Source organism: Myiozetetes cayanensis, unplaced genomic scaffold, assembly GCF_022539395.1.
Source record: "Myiozetetes cayanensis isolate MyiCay16 unplaced genomic scaffold, myiCay2020 scf1, whole genome shotgun sequence".
NCBI classification, from domain to species: domain Eukaryota; kingdom Metazoa; phylum Chordata; class Aves; order Passeriformes; family Tyrannidae; genus Myiozetetes; species Myiozetetes cayanensis.
Genome location: NW_026086604.1, coordinates 11,776,241 through 11,796,142, shown reverse-complemented (window position 1 = coordinate 11,796,142; position 19,902 = coordinate 11,776,241). Strand labels below are relative to the sequence as shown.

Sequence of the window (19,902 nt, the reverse complement as noted above, 5' to 3'; positions counted from 1 at the left end):
GTACTTTTTGAAAGAAGCAAAATTATTGAACTACAGTCAAATATGACGTGATTAGATACAACAGATTCGGTAAGTCTTAATATTCCAGCTCCTCCAAATAACAAATTTGTAGGCATACCAGTTGGCCTCTATTGGTTTCCTGGAACAGAATAAGTTCCATGGGAAAGGGCTGGCTGCTTAATTTATTTTTTTTTTCCTAGGGAGCATGGACAAACTTCTAACCTTGTTGGGCTGCTCTTTCAGCCTAATGATGTTCCAGCATTTGAGTCCTTCAAATTCAGGCTATGGTTGGATCTAGTTCAAAGAACAGCAGTTATGTTGTATGGAACTGTCTGGTCCATGACCTGACATATGGGATGTGTTAAACTGAGGTCCAAGTGCAATGATGATATCACCAGCACACTGCAGTAATATCAGTGTCAGGAGCGTGGACTAGTGAGTTACTGAATTCTGGAGCTGAACACTGCCTCACGTTCCTCTATTTTTTTTTAACCCCTTTTTTTAAAAAAAGAAGTGACATTTTGCTGATGTAGACTTATGTTGCCCTTGTCCTCAGTGGTGCTTCTGCTCAGCTGTGGTGCTGTCAATCACTGTGGAGGACTGGCTGTTCTCTGTTATTCATGCTTTATTCACAAGGTATTTTTCACTTGCTTCTGTCAACAAGCATCTTGCTTTTGTGCTTTGTTATGCCATGAACGAGTCTTCTATTCATACTGTATTATTACTGACCTCTACTTGAACTTTCTTCCTCTCTTCCACATATATTATTTGACTTTTCCACTGTGACAGGGAGTAAGAAAGGAAACAACATATTGCAGACTCAGAAAGAATTATAGTCTTAACTTCTTCTAGCAGAAGTGTGTGTTTTGGCTCTTGAAAATGAGAACAGAGTTTCATACCAAGGGGAGGCAAAATATCAAATGTGTTTCTGCAAAACGTATCAAGTCTGAATGCAAATGGAACTGGTTTGTCTGAGGCACTGAGTCCTCCCATGTAGCAGTGCCTGTATTTGCTGCTTCTCCCTTTGACTTCCAAGGAACTTTGAAAGAGTAGTTGTATTAACTCCAAGAGTCAAAGAGCCACTACTGTAGTTTAAAAATCATAGCTTTGTATTTCTGTCTAAGTAAGGCTTGCAGTTTTTTTTGGTCAGACTTTAGCTTTTTACCGTTGCTCACTTGCTCACTGAACATGTGTGTGAAGGAACAGCCACGGGTAGAAAATGCAGCCACCGAGAGGTGGTCAGTGTTTCCAGAAGCCTGCAGACCCTGCTGTGCTCTGAGCAGCCCCTGCCCTGCCAGAGCCCCTCCCAGGCCTCACTGCACTCCATTCCCTTCAATAGGATGTCTCAAGAGTTACATTTTGCAGGCTCCAATAACTCTCCCTCTCTATCCTAGGAAATTCTAGCTGGATCTTTTTTTCAGCATTGCCATCATTGGCTTCACTCTCAGCCAGATTTTGACATGGTCTTGATAGTGCTGTAGCACTTGCATATTGGAAGTGCAAGCACAAACATCACCTTTAGTGCCTGGGGCTTGAGGAATCAAAAGCAAGAAACTTAATTTGGTAGATGTAAAGCTCCTTCAATGCTGGCTATTCTTTGAAAGATTTCCCTCAAAAAAAGGGAACAAAAATTCTTGATGATGATATGATATTTGGTAATACTGAAGTAGGTTTTGTGCCAATACCTTGCCATAAAACATTACTGGTAGCCTTTAGTTGTATGCTGGTGCCTTTGAAGGTGAAATTTTGAGCCTATTCCTTCATCTGTGACAAGCAGAAAGGAGCAGACCAAGTCCCTGCCTCCTCAGTTAGCTTCCTGGCAGAGTGGCAAGTTCCTTCTGCCAAGTAATGCTAGGAAGATTGTATATTTGTTATAGAAAGTCCATTAATTTACTTTCTCCCCATAAAAATTCTCCACCAAGTGTAGGTGGATGCACTGAAGGCAGCTGCTGTTGTAAAATATATAAGCTCTTGTTCTAACTTTGTGATATGTGCAATTCTGTTATGTTTGCTTACCTAAAAACCACAGGCTATGTTGTTGTTTGTTGTGGAGTGCAGCACTTGAAGTATAATAATGCTTTCTAAATAACATTAGGGAGCACTATGCAAAATTGGGTAATACCTGGTCTCTTCCCTCCCGTCCTGCTCTTGAAAGTGGTGAGTACTGTATAATTCAGAGGCAAGTGGGACCTTCTTTCTCACTGCTCATTTCTTGGTGACTGAGTAAAAGCATAAGCTGATCACGCTATTGAAACTTTAGTGGACTAAAACACTGACTGTTGAAAGCTTTATTATATGGAATGCTCTCCTGTCATCCTCCTTTAAGAAGGATTGTTGGGGAAATTGCCTGTTAAAGTTATGTGTAGATAGTTGAAATGTTCAAAATTCTCCTCAGACTCTCCAGGAATTCATGACTATGTATGGTTATATGGAGAGATCATTGAAAAAGACATGTGCAAGAACTGGTAATGGAAACTGGCTAATCCCAGTGGGGTGCAGAAATCATTTGCTACACAGTGTCTTTTAGACTAAATTTATAAACTAGAATGTCATGGTGCTTGAATTCCTATCAGGTTGTAAAGATTTCTATCAGTGTGTTATTCTGTTTAATATCTCACTGTTGTTTATTCCGTTTTAGGGAACTTTCTACAATTCTTTTAAGTACAACAAGGAGAAAACATAAGCAAATAGTGGGTGTACAGAAGTAACAAAACCTAAATGTTTTATGCAGAAAAGATTCAACAAGTATCTCCCACCTACGAAGAACGAATCAAATTTTCACACTGTGACCTTGCAGTACAATCTTGGATCAAACCACACGTTTCTTTAACAAAAAAATAATTGCATTATACTATTTGCTCTGATCTGATGATGTGGAAATAAAATATTGAAAGGAATGTCGTTATTGTTTTCTTTATTCTTCGGATTTTGCCTAACTGAATGGATTTAGAAAAAACAATAAAAGCTTTTATTCGCAAAGCCATCACTACAGGATTAAAGAAGCCTTATAGGCAAAACCTGTTGATATGAAATGATTAAGACCCAGGGTAATAACCGGGTTTCATATCCAGCATATGATTTTAGAAGTAGAGAAGGAAAATACAGCCACACAAATCCTGTTATTCTCACTGGACTATGTGATTAAACTGCTGGGATAATACTGAAAAGGTACATCTGTGCTGTAGTACAGCTGCTTGGATGTGAATCAGAGGTCCAGTGCTTTCATTCTTCCTGGTGTTGAGCAGCCTTTTACTTTGCCAGCAGCTCTTTTGAAGCTGGCGATGCTCATCATGGCCAGTGGGAGAATGGCACAACTGAACCACATGTTCATGTACTGCGAGTAATGCAGACTGATTAACAGGAAGTTTATTTGGCGAAGGTATTTAAAACATTAATTTTGCAATGACCAGTAGGTTCCTGTTAAATCACAAAACAGATTCCAGTCCCACTGAAATCAAGGGAAATTTTCCTGTTGATTTCAGTGACATAAAGATTTGGACCTCCATTGGATTTATCTTCCAATTTAAGATCATTTTTCTGATGATTACTAAATGTTCCCCAGTGTTGATACATTAAAATGTGTTGCCAATTCAAATAGTGTTGTCTTGTACTGTAAAAACTAAAATAAAATATTTAGTTTGGCATCTTTGTAAGTGGAATTTTTGTCATGTGTTTAGAACTTATTCTGCACTGCTAGCTGCACGTAGGAAATGTTCCCTGTTCTTCTTAAAAACATTTGTAGTACATGTTTAAGACATTAACTGTAACTTTATGGACTAGATTTAATGCTCAGTGGATTTACACTACAGTTTGAGTCTAACTGTTAATTATTACCAATTGAAGACCTTCTGCACATCAGATTGTTTTCGCTTGTGAGACTGTCGTTTTGTATTTAATGAAAAGATTGTCATTAATAATATGGTGTCAGAATTTTCAGTTGCTAGCCATGTGGTTTATTCCCTCTGTAACAGGAGAGATTCTTGTGAGCTAATGCAAGCACCTCTTGGATAATTTCTTACTGAATTATTTCTTTTATTTGCTGAATATCTCTGCTCAAGATCATTTCTAGCAGTGTACTTGGTGATTCCTGTTAGTACCATGTTAGGTGTTGGTATTCTTTGTGATCTAATTTTATGAAGTGGATCCTGACAGAAATGATGATCAAAGTTGGGCTGCAGCATACTTCATTAATCTGTATTTGTTTTTTACTGTATTCAGGACCATGATACATGACCCTAAATGGTTCATAATGACCTTTTTTACTAACCTACTTTGCTTTGGCTTTCCTACTTCCATACTTATTCTATAGTCAGTCTGTTGGGGAGTTTGCTATATTTGTACTTCAAACTCTTTTTTGTTATACCTGTGTAACATCATTCCTTTGCTTTCCTTCCCTAGGATGTGAGTCCACTGTTTCAGCAACTTTACTTTTACAGTCACATAAACACTTCTGTTGAATATGGCGATCATGTGTGAGGTTGTGGAAACCTTTTCTGTTCTCTTACTTCTCTTCCTGTCATTTTCTCAAACTGGCACTTCTGTTTAGGCTTCTCAGTTGTTTTATCGTACAATTTGTGTCTAATCTCTACTTCCATTTCCTCTGATTTCCCTATTGGTTTGTTAAACCTTAGAGACCATTAACATGCATCTCTGCTAATTCTCATCAAATCTTTTCTGTGTTTTTTTTTTTTGTTTTTGTTTGTTTGTTTGTTTGTTTGTGTTTTACATATATCTGTAAGGCTAAAGCTTCATGTGGTGCTCATTCTCCTAGAGACTGTGAATTTGAATCTGAGGTCTTTGCATTTTACCTCTGCTATATTGAGTGCCTCCTGCTTAGGTGTAATACAAGAGATTCAACTGACCTCCAGTTTTGCTCTAGACTCCCAGGGGTGAGATTCACTTCTAACTTTACAAGTCTACAGTGGCAGCTGATGGTTTTCTACAGAGCTGCTGAGATGTATAGAAACACCTGGTTTTCCATGTTGACTGTAAAAGGGGCCTTGATAACTGTTTTGGATGTCTGCATCTATAGGTAGCTCTCTGTGCATTCTCTGTGCCTAAGGTTGTGTCATGAACTGTGTACTGGGACTGAAATTGTATATGTACACTGGGAATGAAAATGAACTGCTGGTTTGGTTGTGTTCTATTGCAGTTAATTTTTTTCTTTCTCAAGTATTTTATTTTTAGAAGGAAGATTTATTTTCTTGGGTCTCCCAACAGTAATTTTGAACACCTTAATGAAAGAATGGAAGCAGATAATGGCCAGACTGTTCTATTACTGAATATAGAACAAACACATTTAGTAATTTTGCTTATTTCTCACTTGTGCCATGGAAGAAAGCTTTAATTATTAAGCTTAGTGGGAGGAAGAAGACAATTATTTATTGAGTTATGATTTTATTGTTGAATTAATAATATTGTTTTAATTTTAATGATTTACAGGAAGCCTGTTTACCTGTAAAACTCCAGCAATTGCAGATATTGTGATACTAGTAGATGGTTCTTGGAGTATTGGCAGATTCAATTTCAGGCTTGTTCGACTGTTCCTGGAAAACCTGGTTTCCGCTTTCAATGTGGGATCTGAGAAAACAAGAGTAGGTGAGGTGCCATAGTTTTTCCCTAATCCTTCTTACCAACATAAAAATGTTATCATTTCAGGATAGTTAACAGCTTAATGGTACTTTTTTTTGCGAGATTCATCCTCATCTGGAACTAGCACTGCTATCGTAAGAGTAACGCTGCTGGAATGTTTGTGTTCCTCACAGTTTACTGTGATCCTCAACTTAGGTAAATGCTAATGCAGCGTCAGTGGAAGAATAAAAACAGTGGAAGCAGTCTTACTGACTTCAGTCAGCATTAGCTCAAATCCTTGCAGTTTAATTTTCAGAGGCAGAATGTGCCAGTGGATGGCTTTTCTTTTGATTTAAACTGGCTCAAATGTTATATTTGTGATCCGCTACTGTTCAAAAATGTATAAAGTAAAATTATTATTTTTAAAAAAAATAGTCTTGAGCTGTTAAACTCTGAAGAAGTTGTGTGCTTGTTTGCTTTTCATTTACTTATTACTTGAGCAAAATGCTTTGAAAATTAATTGAGGAGTTGTCACCCATAACATACTAATTTTGTTGTCAACCACTGAAGTTTTTCTACTGTAGTAGCAGAGCTACTTACAGTAAGGTGTTGGTAATCAAGTAGATAAAGTGTAGATACTTCAAAAAAACCCCACTCTGTTGTTCAGTGGATTACCTTAATTTCTGGTTCTTTAGGTCTTGCACAGTACAGTGGTGATCCCCGAATTGAATGGCATTTGAATGCCTATGGCACAAAGGATGCTGTTTTGGATGCAGTCCGTAATCTCCCATATAAGGGAGGGAATACATTAACAGGTACAGTGTATGTTTTAGCTTTTTCCTTTTATTAAAAATGTCTTCTGCTGCAGAGACTAAGAAGTTAGTGCTTATTATGAGGGGTAAAAAGGACAGGGGTTTTGCAGCTTGCTAATGGCTTTATCCAGTGTCCTTTAAGTCTTTTCTAAGTGCTTGTCCATTGGCTTTATTGGATATCAGGATAGGGTCTCATAATACAAAGTGTACATAAACTTTCTGTCCTGGAAGTAAAATCTTTTACCTGCTAGGAAGAAAATGTAAAATCCATTCATAATGTTCATGCACAGAGCTTTATTCTGGAGAAGGAAAGAATGTTGTTTTAATATCTGACAACTAGCAATACTAACCTTTCAAATGACCACCTGGGGCTTTTAGATTTCCATTGACCTTTGAGTAGTTCGAGCACTTAAGCCCCAGAGACAATTAGTGATGGACAAAGGGGGGATGCCTGACAGTCTCTGAGTACAATTCCAGTGTCATCAAAGCAGCAGTCAGTAATGTTGGCTGTCTTGCCAGGGGAATGATATAACCAAAGTCCCAGACATGGCTTTAAGTAAATTGCTGTCTTCCTTTTTTTTTTTTTTTTTTTTTCCAGTGGATAGGAAAGGGGAGAAAGAATGTGCAACAGCCTTTCTTTTGGTAGAAGGAATGATTGCAGTGGGACAAAGGGCAGAAAGACTCTACTGTGATTCTAGGAATGAAATTACTGTGTGGTAGAAAGTAGTAAATTACCATGATTATTTTATGTGGATGTTAGAAGAAAGTGAGTTAGGAACCTTTGCTGCTGGAGACTTATGAGAGTTTTCAGATAGGAGTTCATTGTGACATGTAAGTTCGTCCTGGAGTTGCTCTTCTTTCCCTTTAAATAATTAGCATTTATTAAAATCAGATTCTTCCTAAGTTTAAATAAAGCTCTTCTTCAGCTTTTAAATCAGAAAGAACAAACAAACAAACAAAAGTTAAGATTGTATCATGGGGGTTTACTAAGCTATTGAGAGCATGTGATTTCATGTAATCAACATAGGTAGAATAAGAGGGACCTTCTGTTCTAGCTTGGTAGAGCAAGAAAAAAATGATGCATTTTCAGGAAGATCAGTTTAGGTTTCCATAGCCAGATTAAAGTACATTGATTGATCAACTGACTATTAAAAATAAATGTCATCTTCTCTGTAGTTTAGGCTCCTTGTTGGAATTTAATCTTTCAGTAAATAAATTCTTCTTTTATATTTATTCTTCATCAAAAGGTTTCTCAATTTTTAAATTGAGTGGAAAAACAAACACTGTGATATTCACAAACTTAAGGGATGTTTTCACCTCTTAAAGTCTTTTAAAATATTTTCCTTTTTAGGTCTTGCCTTAACTTACATTTTGGAAAACAGCTTTAAGCCTGAAGCAGGTGCAAGACCTGGAGTATCTAAAATTGGGATACTGATCACTGATGGGAAGTCCCAAGATGATGTTATCCCTCCTGCTAAAAACCTCAGAGATGCTGGCATTGAGCTGTTCGCTATTGGTGTGTGTTCTGCCATATCTATATATTGTGTCCTTTTATACTCTGGTGTATTTGTATCTGTTGCTCTCCAATTTAAAGAATTGTTTCTTTTCTGTCTGTATCCAGTAAGTATATCATTAATTTATATATTTTAATATGTTCTCCAATTCATTGCTACTATAATTGGAATTTAGCAGTATATACAGATAATACATTGTCAGGAGACATCTGAAAAGATGCCACTTGTGCTGGCAGAAATGAAAGTCTTGAATTAAGATCTTAACAATAGAACAATCTGCAGTTGGTCATTAAAATGAATAGAACTGGATATTAGTAATTTTTTATCAATCCCTCTGTGTACAAGAGTTTTTCTTTTTCATTGCGAATATTTTCATTTTTCTTTCTGATAAAAGGTGTAAAGAATGCAGATATAAATGAGCTTAAAGAGATTGCTTCTGAACCTGACAGCACACACGTCTACAATGTGGCTGACTTTAACTTCATGCATACCATTGTTGAAGGTCTTACCAGAACAGTGTGCTCACGAGTAGAGGAACAGGAAAAGGAAATCAAAGGTGAATAAGAAACAAAATGTATAATATAATGTAATGTATAAGAATGTAACTTCTGATGAACTTAGGGCTACAAGTCTAAGTTCTGGGCTGGCTTCTGGCACTTGAGTTGTGCTCTATATTCTTTTACTTGCAAGAAGGTACATTGTCAGGGAAGTTACCTTCCTAGGTATGTTTTATTCTTGCTTTGATATCTGTGATGTTTTGTTCTCTGTCTTTGATAGTGGTAAATATTATGGTATTTGGTAATACCCAAAAATACAAAAATATGTATTCATTCTGCTGTAACTATTTCCAAGTGGTCAGTAAGGAAATTCTTTTTATTATACACAGACTTGGGGATAAATTAGTTTAACAGCTGCACATGGAATTGTTACATTTGTGCTGTGCTTTCCATCTCCTAACTTACTGTTTTTATTATCTCATAAGTTTTCAGAAGTTTCAACTGTTTAGATTGCTTTGTCCCTTCCTGATGACAGCCTTTTTTCTCTTTTAACACACACACAAAAATATATTTCAGCACACAAGAAAAGATGGTGGTAAAGAAATTTTTTTTTCTATCAAAACACTTCCACTGGCTACAGTTGTTTTTTGCTTTTCTGAACAAAAAAAATGGCTATGGAAAAATGTTGCAATTTGCCAGAGAAACAGTTCTACCTGAGGAAATTCTTTCTGAAAGGCTTCAGTGGATTTTGTTTGTATTCTTGGTTTCTGGTTCCTTAATATCAGAGAAATGCTGAGTGATTTTTCAGTAAACTGGTAATATATATCAGTAAGGAAGTCTGTCACAGATATTTCTACCTGTGCTATGAAGAAGTGTGTGTTAGTAGGGCTTCATTCCATCTTTTTCCTCTTTTATTGACCTGGAAATTGGAAGAAATACAGAATATTAACTGTCTTGTAGAGGGAGTAGTCAGTTGGGAAATTGGGAGGGAGAGGATGAAAAAACCATAGAGAGATGAAACATCTTTGTGGAAAGGAATGATTGCGAGAGAAGATGACTGTTCACTGCATCTCTTCAGTTGGCTGACAGACAAAATATCAGCTTCCATCCTCAGAGGAGCACAGGAGATACAAGATCATATATGTACTTGTATGTTTTTCATGACTGGGAAGAAAGCAACCTGGAACAAAAAAAAAAAACCAAACAACAAAAACAAACCAGAAAGAAGGGTCTTGAGAAAGTGATGTGAGGAAGGACAGGAAGGCTTAGTTTTGTATTTTGTCTTTTTCATATAAAGGTTTATGAAAGACCGGGGAAGCTTAGTCCCAGTGAAACTCCATGTGCAGTACTCATTATTACTTATTTGTTTCCTTGAAAATAATCTAAGTGTGTAGTAGCCACACTACTGATGAGGAATGATCTTTAGAGCTTCAGCAAATACAACAAACAAAATAATTTAAAAAATTGTGTTGTCTCTAACCTAGGCACAATTGCTTCACTTGGGGCTCCTTCGGATCTGGTCACATCAGAGGTGACAGCGAGAGGATTCCGGGTTAGCTGGACCCACGCGCCAGGCAAAGTGGAAAAATACAGGGTTGTGTACTATCCCACTCGAGGAGGACCACCAGAAGAGGTAATAGGAGGAAAAGCTTCCCAGAAATTTTTAATGCAACAGCAGCAACTAACCCAGGAGATCCATGGTCTTACTTTAAATCTGCCCTGAAATTCCCTGTGTGGACTCTGAAGCCCACTACAGAAAGGATCACAGTGGATGGTGACGAAGGTTAGGTAGCCAGGCTGCTTTTTTGTTTACAATGTAAAGTAAAGGAGTAAAGTGTAAAAATAAGCACTTTCAGGGGGCGGGGTGAAATACCTGCGTTTTTCTTACACTGAGAAGAAACCACAGAACTGAACCAGTTCTGTAGACTCCCCCTGCACCCATCCGTTTACAAGAACAGCAAGCCAGATTTTCAGTTCTAAGAAAATAATGATTCGTAAAAGAATATGCTATGGGTGTACATTTTGGGACACTTAAAATTTGTCATTCAAAATTTGGAGAGAGGTGATTATTTGAGTGGGACTTGACCATTTTGGAGATGGGGAAAAATGCAGTGGAACAAGCCCTGGCTTTGGCTGACAACTTATAAAATTGAATGGAATGGCAAAGAGCAAAGGGATTGAACTAAGGTTATATTTTTGTCTCCTTTTTCTCCTTTTTACTAGGAACTTGTTTAGCATGGATATGTATTAATGTCAATTTGAAGTACTCTGTGTGTGTATGTATGTAGTACTAAGGAATATTTATGATATTATATCAAAAGTGCCACATATATACTCTTAAACTGTATGCCATACACTGTATCTAAGCTATTCCTTTGTACTAAATGGCAACTTATACCAGCTAAACATCTTGATTATGAATGTTGTTGCTGGTTTTTTCAGACACTTTACTATATTTCAATATGTTGATTTGTAGATGCCAGTGTAAAAATTACCTGGAAGACAGATTGATTGATTTGAGGGTAATGTAGTTAGTTTGCTTTATGCATATTTAGTTAAATTTTCTTTTAAACAGGTTGTGGTAGATGGAAGTGTATCAACAGCAGTTCTGAAAAACCTGATGTCTTTAACTGAATACCAGATAGCTGTATTTGCCATATACTCAAATGCTGCCAGTGAGGGCCTCCGTGGAACGGAAACTACACGTGAGTATCTTTAGCACCTTTGTTGCAGACTGGACTGTCTGCATTTAGTCAAACTGTGTAAGTGTTAGTCTCTTTGAAAAAGAAATACAGAAGGGAATTTTTTTCCATTTAGCTTATTTTAGTGCATGTGCCTTAAATTAATTTTAGTTTTGATTAGTTCTGGGCTAAGTTCCTAAGTCCAAATTCTCTGTGAATATTTAAACATTGAGAAAGTTTTTATCTCTGACCTGAATTTTGAAGTCAATTGTATTGAACCCTAATATTGGAACATTCCTGTACTTTGGGTGTGGAGCCAAACTGTATGAAATAGGTTTGTGGCTGAAGATGATCTTGTGAGGGGAGGATTAGGTGGGACCAGAAATACCTGCATGTGATTCCCAAAGATTTTCGAAGATTTTTATTCGTTTCTTTATCAATGATTCAGTTATTTTCTGTTTGTAAAATGGTGACTTGGGATATTGTAAGACTTATTACATTTTTAGTTTTGGGTATTTGTATACAAAATGCAGTTACTTTTTTTAGAAAGCATTACAGATACTAGGAATGGAAGTAAAGAAGAACTTCATAGTTCAGACTAGGAGACAGGAAGTCCATATGTGATGTATCAGTAGGTGATATCTGCTGGAAGATCAGCACAGTAGGGCTAAAGCAATCTAGAAGACTTCTACAATGCTTTGACAACAACTTCCTGACACAATTGGTCAAGATACCTGCAAGGGAAGGTGCTCTGCTGTGGCTGGTACTTAGAAACAAGGAAGAACTGATGTGGGGAGGAGGATGTTAAAGTCACAAGTAGCCTTGAATGTAATGACCGTGAGGTGGTGGAATTCAGGATTCTGAGAGGAGAGAGGAGTTTAAAAAGGAGGACCACAATTCTGGATTTCAGGATAGCAGTCTTTAGTGTCTTCAGAGATTTTCTGGGAAGAATCTGAAGGGATGTGGCCCTGGAGAGAAGAGGGATCCAGATGAGCAGCTTGATACCCAAAGATCACATCCTGCAAGGTCAAGAAAGGTCCCTACTGACAAGCAGGTAATCAGGCAAAGGTGACTGGAGACCAACATGGATAATCAAGAAACTCTTAACAGAGCTCAGACATAAAAGGAAGTTTATAAGAGATGGAAGAATAGGCAGATGACCCAGAAATATAGAGTTGCTGTCTGATCTCGCAGGGGTAAGTTTAGGAAAGCCAAGGCCAACTTGGAGATGAATCTGGCAAGTGATGTGAAGAGGAAAGCAAGTTTAATCTTATGTGGTTCAAGAAAGGGAAGTGCAGAGTCCTGCTCTGGGGAGCAACAACCCCATATGTCAGTACACACTGAGGGATGACCAGCTGGAAGGCAGCTCTTCAGAGAAGGGCTGGGCTTCAGTTAAACAACAAGTTGCAAACCAGCAAAGCACCCCTGTCACGAAGGCCAAGAGCCTCCTGCATTATGATTGAAAATGACAATGAATCATTTTAATTAGAGAATGATTGTCAGCAGGCTGGGGGAGGTGATTCTTGCCCTCTGCTCAGCACTGAGGCGGCATAGCTGGATGCTGGGTCTTGTGCTGAGTTCTCCAGTGCAAGAGATGTGGACTTACTGTAGTGACTCCAGTGAAAGGCCACAATGATTAAGGGATAGGCACATCTTTTGTAAGAGAAGAGTCTGAGACAGATGGACTGTTCAGTTTGGAGAAGAGAAGGCTCAAGTGATTTCACCAATATATCAAAATTCCTGATGCAAGGAAATGAAGAAGAGTGAGCCAGATGCTTCTCAGTGGTGCCCACTGATAGGACAAGAGCCAATGAGCACAAATTAAAAACCCATGAAATTGAATCTGAACAGGAGAATACACAGTTTTATTGTGATGGTGGTCAAACAATGGAATAGGTTGTCCAGAATGGTTGTGGAATCTGCATCTCTGGAGATACTTAAAACCCAACTGGACAAGGCTCTGAGCAACCTGCTTTAGCTGACCCCGACTGAACAGGAAAGTTATTTAGACCAGATCATCTCCAGAGGTGACTTTCATCCTAAATGGTTATTTGCTTCTGTGTCAGTGCTGATCTTCGCAATCTGAAAATAAAACATAATAATATAAAATTATTTGAGATTTCTCAATTGGTCTCAGTCTGCCAAAATGTCATCTCCAGCCATATTAATACCCCACAACGCAATGTTAGGACCTGTTTAATTTATTGAGGCAGAGGGAGCAGTCACATCCTGAGCCAACAGGATTGTTTTGTATTGCACCTGGTATTCCTTTGAAGTCACAGAGTCAAGTTCTGACAGAGCCCAGCCCTGCTGGCTTTCTGAGATGCAATCAGATCGCACCCCAAGGTCATGCAGCATCAAGCAATTTATACATCTGTCTTTGATAGTGTGTTGGAAGTAATAGTCTGACATGTGCAAGTGTTAATCACTCCACATGCTAAAATATCTACAATTTTAAAGTATTTTTACTATCCTAATGGAGAATTATGGAAAATTGTGCTTTACATTCCTTCCTTTGTGTGAGATACTGACAGATGAAAGTAGTCACTGATTGCATTTGTTCATATAGAACATTGAAAATGGTTTACAGGTATGTGAATCTAAACAGATGTATGTATATGCATAATGTACAGATAATTAGAATGTTTTGTGACTTTAATTGTTGCTTCTAACTTGAAATAAATATGAAATGCATTCACATATTAATTTTGCTGCAAATATATTTTTACCTGGTTTAATTTATTCCAGTAACAGGGATAAATTCTAAACCAGCATTATTTACTATATATTCATATTTGAGATAACAAACTCCTCAGCTAAAAATTCCATTAGAAAATACCACCTTTTATTTCCAGTCACCTCTTCGTTAACTATTATATATATATTGCCAGAGTATCTACCAGTTCCTATTGAGAGATAAAATACAAGGCACAAGTTAGGGGATATTTTTCTTACAGAATTTTAGAATCAAAATAAGGAAAAGAACAGGGGATGGATACTCTCTCTCTGATTCTGGGGCAGCTTGAGTAGGAATGAGACAATGTGGAACAAAGTACCTTCAGGATATCTCAACATGTAGTTTCTTGCTGTAGGTACCAGAGGTCTGAACGGAGCTCTGAGCAAGGAATCTGAAGTACATTTGAAAATATTCATGGATAGTTTCTCCCTGTAATGAGAGGAATTGTGGGAATTTATGGGAATATAAATGAACAGAAGAACAGGGACTTAAATAGGATGGAGGTAGGTTATAAAAGGTTTGGAAGTGTAGATGGGTCACCTGGAAGCAGAAACCTAAAGAGAGGCCTGGGTTGAACTTCTGCCACCATTTACAGACCTGAATAACAGACTGAGTGAACAACCTCAAAAAGAAAGTTTTGAATATGTGAAGTTAAGAACTCTGTTAGAGCTTGGATAAACTATTTCTTGGAGAAATCAGCTAGACAGGATGCAGTTTTTGTTTGGACAAGGAGATTAGTGAAACTCTGTGATTGTAGTTAGAATTCACTGCTTAGTCTTTGTTTGCAGATCAGATTCTTCAGAAATATGCAAAGCAGAGCTTTATAGCAGCTTAACATCCAGCCTGTTATAGTCTGAGTTCCTAATATTAAAGGCTTGATACCAGTTAGCAATAGCCTTCTGTGTTTTGCAGACCTTTTCAGTCATTTTAGGGACTATCCCAGTGTAGAAGTTCCAGAGGAGAAGTCAAAGTTCCCTCATATCTCTCCAGTGACTGGATATTTTGATTGGATCTGTAAATGGTGTAACAGCACTTAAGAGAGCTTGGGATGTTATTTTGTGAGAGAAAGAAAGTGAGGACAACAGGGGAGTGCAAGTTATAGAAATGCAAAGAAATATTCAGAAACCCAGACTGGTGCTATGTTCTGGTATCAGTGCCTTAAATTCACAAGTAAACCTCCTAATATTGGTTGAATTCCACTCAGGCTGCTCTCACTTGCCAGGTTATTATTCACCATGATTTGCAATGGATGATCTTGCCCATATTTGCATTATCCCACTGACACAGGCCTAGGATCCAGTTTGGACAGTCCAGGCCTTAAACACGCAACAGTTAATAGTCTAAATATTTTGACATGCAATGTGCTTATCCAGGATTTTCTCCAGGGTTTTGTACCTCGTGGCTGTCACACCCATGCTCTGGCTTGGGAACTATTCCTAGCAAGAGCCATCCCTTAAAAATGCTACTGGTTCCTAATAGCAACTCTGCATATTCTTCAACAGCGATTGGTAATCCTCCTGCAGATCAGGGAGAAGGAAGAATGAGATCAGAACAGAGCAATTTGGTGCTCAAAGAACAGAAATCCTCCTACTGGAAGTATTCAGAGCCATTTAGGACAAATAGCTGAAATGCTTTGTAAGGCAGAGCTCTTCCCTGGCATTAGAATTGGTTTAGGTCATAATCTCCTTGTTTCTCTAATTCTGCAATCTTTTATGAACCAGTCATCTCTTTGTAGTTGTAGCATGCACACAGTACTTCCATGCATGGAGATAGCTGTATTCCTTTGTGTTTCCTGGGGCAAAATAAACTGTTTGAATAATAGCTGGTTGTTCAAGTGAGGCAACTGAATTGCCTGTCTCTTGTTCCGCTGTAGTCGCCTTGCCAATGGCCTCGGATCTGCAATTGTACGATGTGTCGCAGAGCAGCATGAGAGTGAAGTGGAATGGAGTAGCGGGTGCCACAGGTTACATGATCCTATATGCTCCCCTCACGGAAGGATTGGCAGCAGATGAGAAGGAGGTGATGTATTGAGCTTTCATTTGTATAGCAGTTATTTAAAAAAATCAGTCTTTTAAAGAATAAACTAGTACGTGTCCTTTAACCTCCAACTTGATTGGCAAATACTTTGCAGTTTTTTTCCATGACTGCATCAAGTACTGTATGTGTTACAGGCTGCAGATAAAGTGCAATTGCCAGTTGGTTATTTTTATATGTCATTGTCATAAAAATGTAACGACTTCAACTGAATTTTAGTGACTCTTGAAATTATGTATGAGGTGATACTTTATCATTGCATAAAACTTAGCACTCAAAGGAAATAAAAAAAAGTAAAACTCAAGATACTTTCTAAGTGTGCTATCTGAAGAATATGAACTTTAGCCTTTGTTCTCATCAGGGCCTTTAAATGTAAATACCATTTGTAGGTCTGACCCTCATTGTTTTTCTTTTAGTTCTGTTCTACTTTTACTTTTAAATTTGAAAATAATGCTTTCCATCGAAATTATTTTAGAACACATTTTTTAAAAGGAAAAGAAGGTGGGACAGGGTAAAGTCTAGTCTTTTGTCACTAAAAAGTAAAGCAAATAGACTTTTTAGAAAAGTTGCTAGCATAGTTCCAATGGAACTGCTGGTCTAGGATTTAAAAGTTTTTATGCTCAATTTTCTATATGTATAATAAAGGTTAGGTACAACATCTGCATTCAAACAAAAACACTCAAAAGCGTGCAGGGGCAAGTCAGCTTGTGGAGAGTGCAGGAAGCTACTGAAAGCTGGTATAGACTTGTGCTGTCTGCTAAATGAGTGGCTATGCGCACTTTATTCTGTTAAAAATGGGGCCTCCTTGAGAACTAGCTGGTTCAGGAGGCCTGAGCTTTACCCCAGAGAAATAAATATAGTCAGTCCATGTGGCTCTCTCTGAAAGGTGGAGGAGGAAAATGATAAATGCCTTTAACAGCAACAAATCTGAGCCTCAATGGGAATGGAAATCAGCTCCTCCAGTGATTTCGTGTGATTTTCAGATCTGTGACCGAAGATGAAACGAAGTGTAGCTGAGAATGAAAAGGCCTTAGTAGCTGCTTGCTCTGGAGAGGAATATTTTGTTATTGCTAGTATGAGTAGTGACTTTTAAAGCCCTCTTACCTATGTGTTGGCTTTTGGCTTTTTGACCATTTTGATCTTTTGATTATTGTGCAATATCCCAAAATCTTGAGCAAAGTACTGCAGACACAGCATCAGACAAACACTTGGCAGAGCATTTGATCAACATATCTTATTTCAGGTGTGTAATTAGTATTCTTCCCTATTATAAACTATTTCAGAAATAATGTGTCTTTTTTTATGGGGTTTTTAGATAAAAATTGGGGAGGCCTCAACAGATCTTGAACTGGATGGACTATTGCCAAATACAGAATATACAGTCACAGTTTATGCCATGTTTGGAGAAGAAGCCAGTGATCCCCTTACAGGACAAGAAACTACACGTAGGTAGCACATATCTGTATTCAGTTCAGTGTTAATAAACCTTCCAAACAGTCTCTGAACTTATTAGACCAGGCATTTGATTTTAAAATCTGATTTGAATAGTCCACTGGGCTCTTAACTGTACTTCAGTTTCTCAGAGTGAATGCTTAATTTACAGAGGCTGAGGATTTCTACAAAACAGCTTGATTTTGCAACAGGACTATGAACTTGTCTCTCTTGTTGGTAGCGGTACCATGGATGCCCATGCTGATCTTGGTGGAATTATTGACAGTTTTCCAAACTTGATGAAGGTGAATGAAGGTCATCACATACCTCTAAATTGACTGGCTCTAAATTGAGATTGCTCTGTTTAGCCTCCTGTAGCTAGAGAACCAGGTGTATGGGGGAGCCTGCTCAGATGGAGAAAGTCATTGCTCTGGCTCAGTAGCAGTACAGACAGAACAGAAGCAAAGAGGAGATTTCTGTCCAACCCCTGCTGCCCAACATCTGGTAAAGGGTTGGAAAATGCCTGTGCACTCATGATAGACACTGTGTTTTTAATAAGCAGTAACAAGTTTTCCAGCTGAATTCTGTCCTCTGCAATCTGTACACAGCACTGTATGTCAACTCCCTAAACAGCCTCAGCATTTGGAAGACAAAGGATTTGAAAATAAGTGATTGTGCTGCTGCTGGGCTATTTCTGGGACTGCATTCAGTGACATCTCTATTGCTCCCAGCAGGGGAGTGAGAGCATCCTCTTGGTTTGTGCTCCTGGCATGAGTGACTCGGGCAGTGTGAAAGTGACTTGCGTTTAATAGGTGAGAGAAGTTTGGGCATGCGAACACTAAGGAAAGGAAAGCCCAGAGCAATTGCTTGCAAGGTCAGTAAGCAACAGGGGAAGGAGCTCTAGAAGTGGTGTTCGCTGGGTCTTCTCTAGGAGGACATTTGTAGACAGTCAAGTGCCGATAGTGAAGTACTGCAACCTGGGCATGTTTGTGGACGTGAAATGAGAGTAGAAGATTCCCAACAGTTGGAAGATCAAATTTTTGGCTCTGTCATTTTCTCCCTCTTTGTGTCTCACTCCTTGTCTCACACCCCCTCCCCCATGTCTGTACCGCCCACTCTGCCTTTTGGTCAATATCTGCCCAATATCTGGTTTTCATTTCTCCTAAACAGTAGTTTATGTAGTTTATGACTGTGCCAACCTGAATTCACTTCATACCATATGGTCTTGGAGGCTGCACAGCACTAAACCTGATTAACACATTGGATGGAAGATTACATACAAATTCCAGATACTTTGGCACAAACTGAGATTTCCTGGCCACTGTCTGATCACAGAAGCTAGTAACATATGTTAGTCAGCCCATCATCATTGCTGCTGCTATTAGACCAAAATAAAAAAGAAATCCTAACTACTCTGCAACCTTCATTTATTTCTAGACTGACACAATGCAGCCATCTCTGGTCTTTAGCACTGCAGTATGAAAGACGATTGATTCTTTCATATACAGCTATTCAAATAAGCTCTCTGCTAACAGGCTTTGATGGATCAGGCAGAGAGACAGTCTGGGAGGAGGAAAGCTGTTGGTGATCACACATCACACCTATCAGTGTTCAACAGTAATATCTTCCCTGTCCATATTCTGATTTAAGCTACTTTTTTTTTTTCATTTTTTTTTCCTGTCTTTTTCTTTCAGTGATTATTTCTGGCTTACAACTACTGAATAGGCTTCTTAGTATTTTCTTCTGGAGCATATATCTGCCTTAAGAGTGATCTGCCAAATTTGCTGCAGTATTAGGTGTAGTATCTGATAATCTGTATTTAGTAAATAATATGCTACACACTGTATCATCTTGGTTACTGTAGCAAAACCTTTCTCCATGCCAAACAGAGACATGCTCATCAAGCTCCTTCTGGGATGTAGTTTCATTTTGGGGCCAGGATTCATCCAAGGCTCACTGTAAATATCACGTAAGTCTGGAATCAGGACTGCCTGTCTGGTTGAGAGCAGTGTTGTCAGGAGTTTGGTTCCAAAAAAGAGCTGAGACTGAAGCATTTTGCTGTATGACCTGGATGGTGGAGTGAAATGCATTCCACGACTGACAGAAAGTAGAAAGGAAAGCCAGCACGTGATACTCCCTTCACTAGCCTCAGAGGAATATACTGAATGCCAGAATGTGTGGCAAACCCATTTAGTACAATTCCAGCGTGTTCCCGTCTTCTCTCTTCTCAGAGCCAAGTTGACTTGACTGTTCCTCAGCTGGTTGCAGATTCTGAACTGGTATATGACTAAAGATCCCACATAATATATGAGGGTTTTAAAATCTGTGCTTTTTCCCATGTGCTCTTGTGTGAGGGAAGCAGCTTCTGAAGTGCTGATATTTATCTGTCCACATGGATTGGAGAGGAGTGTGTGTGTGAAGGCAGGATGGATAGGGAGAGGTTTCACAATTCAGGGGAAAGTAGCAGATGTTGGGCTAATACAGAACCTACTGCTGAGAGTAACAGACAGCACAAATTGCTTTCTGTGGTGTGACAGAAAAGTGGATGAAATCTGAGACTTTCTCTTGCATGACCTCATTTTCCTTCAGCTCACGACAGTCAAGGAATAAATAGTATATAAATAT

At 38.4% G+C, this 19,902-nt stretch overlaps 1 protein-coding gene across 9 annotated transcripts in view; it reads left to right on the top strand.

The window, feature by feature from the left end:
* Nucleotides 1-19,902, top strand: part of COL14A1 (collagen type XIV alpha 1 chain) — a 113,356-nt gene that overhangs the window by 27,352 nt on the left and 66,102 nt on the right. For all 9 annotated transcript variants that reach the window (XR_007629482.1, XM_050320388.1, XM_050320113.1 and 6 more), the window contains 8 exons: nt 5,443-5,598; nt 6,267-6,386; nt 7,735-7,899; nt 8,292-8,453; nt 9,879-10,027; nt 10,970-11,099; nt 15,686-15,831; nt 17,162-17,291. Coding sequence is in view for 8 of the 9 variants with exons in the window: in XM_050320388.1 (XP_050176345.1) it covers nt 5,443-5,598; nt 6,267-6,386; nt 7,735-7,899; nt 8,292-8,453; nt 9,879-10,027; nt 10,970-11,099; nt 15,686-15,831; nt 17,162-17,291 (1,158 nt within the window). In the remaining variant the exon portion in view is untranslated. The remainder of the gene's footprint in view (nt 1-5,442; nt 5,599-6,266; nt 6,387-7,734; nt 7,900-8,291; nt 8,454-9,878; nt 10,028-10,969; nt 11,100-15,685; nt 15,832-17,161; nt 17,292-19,902) is intronic.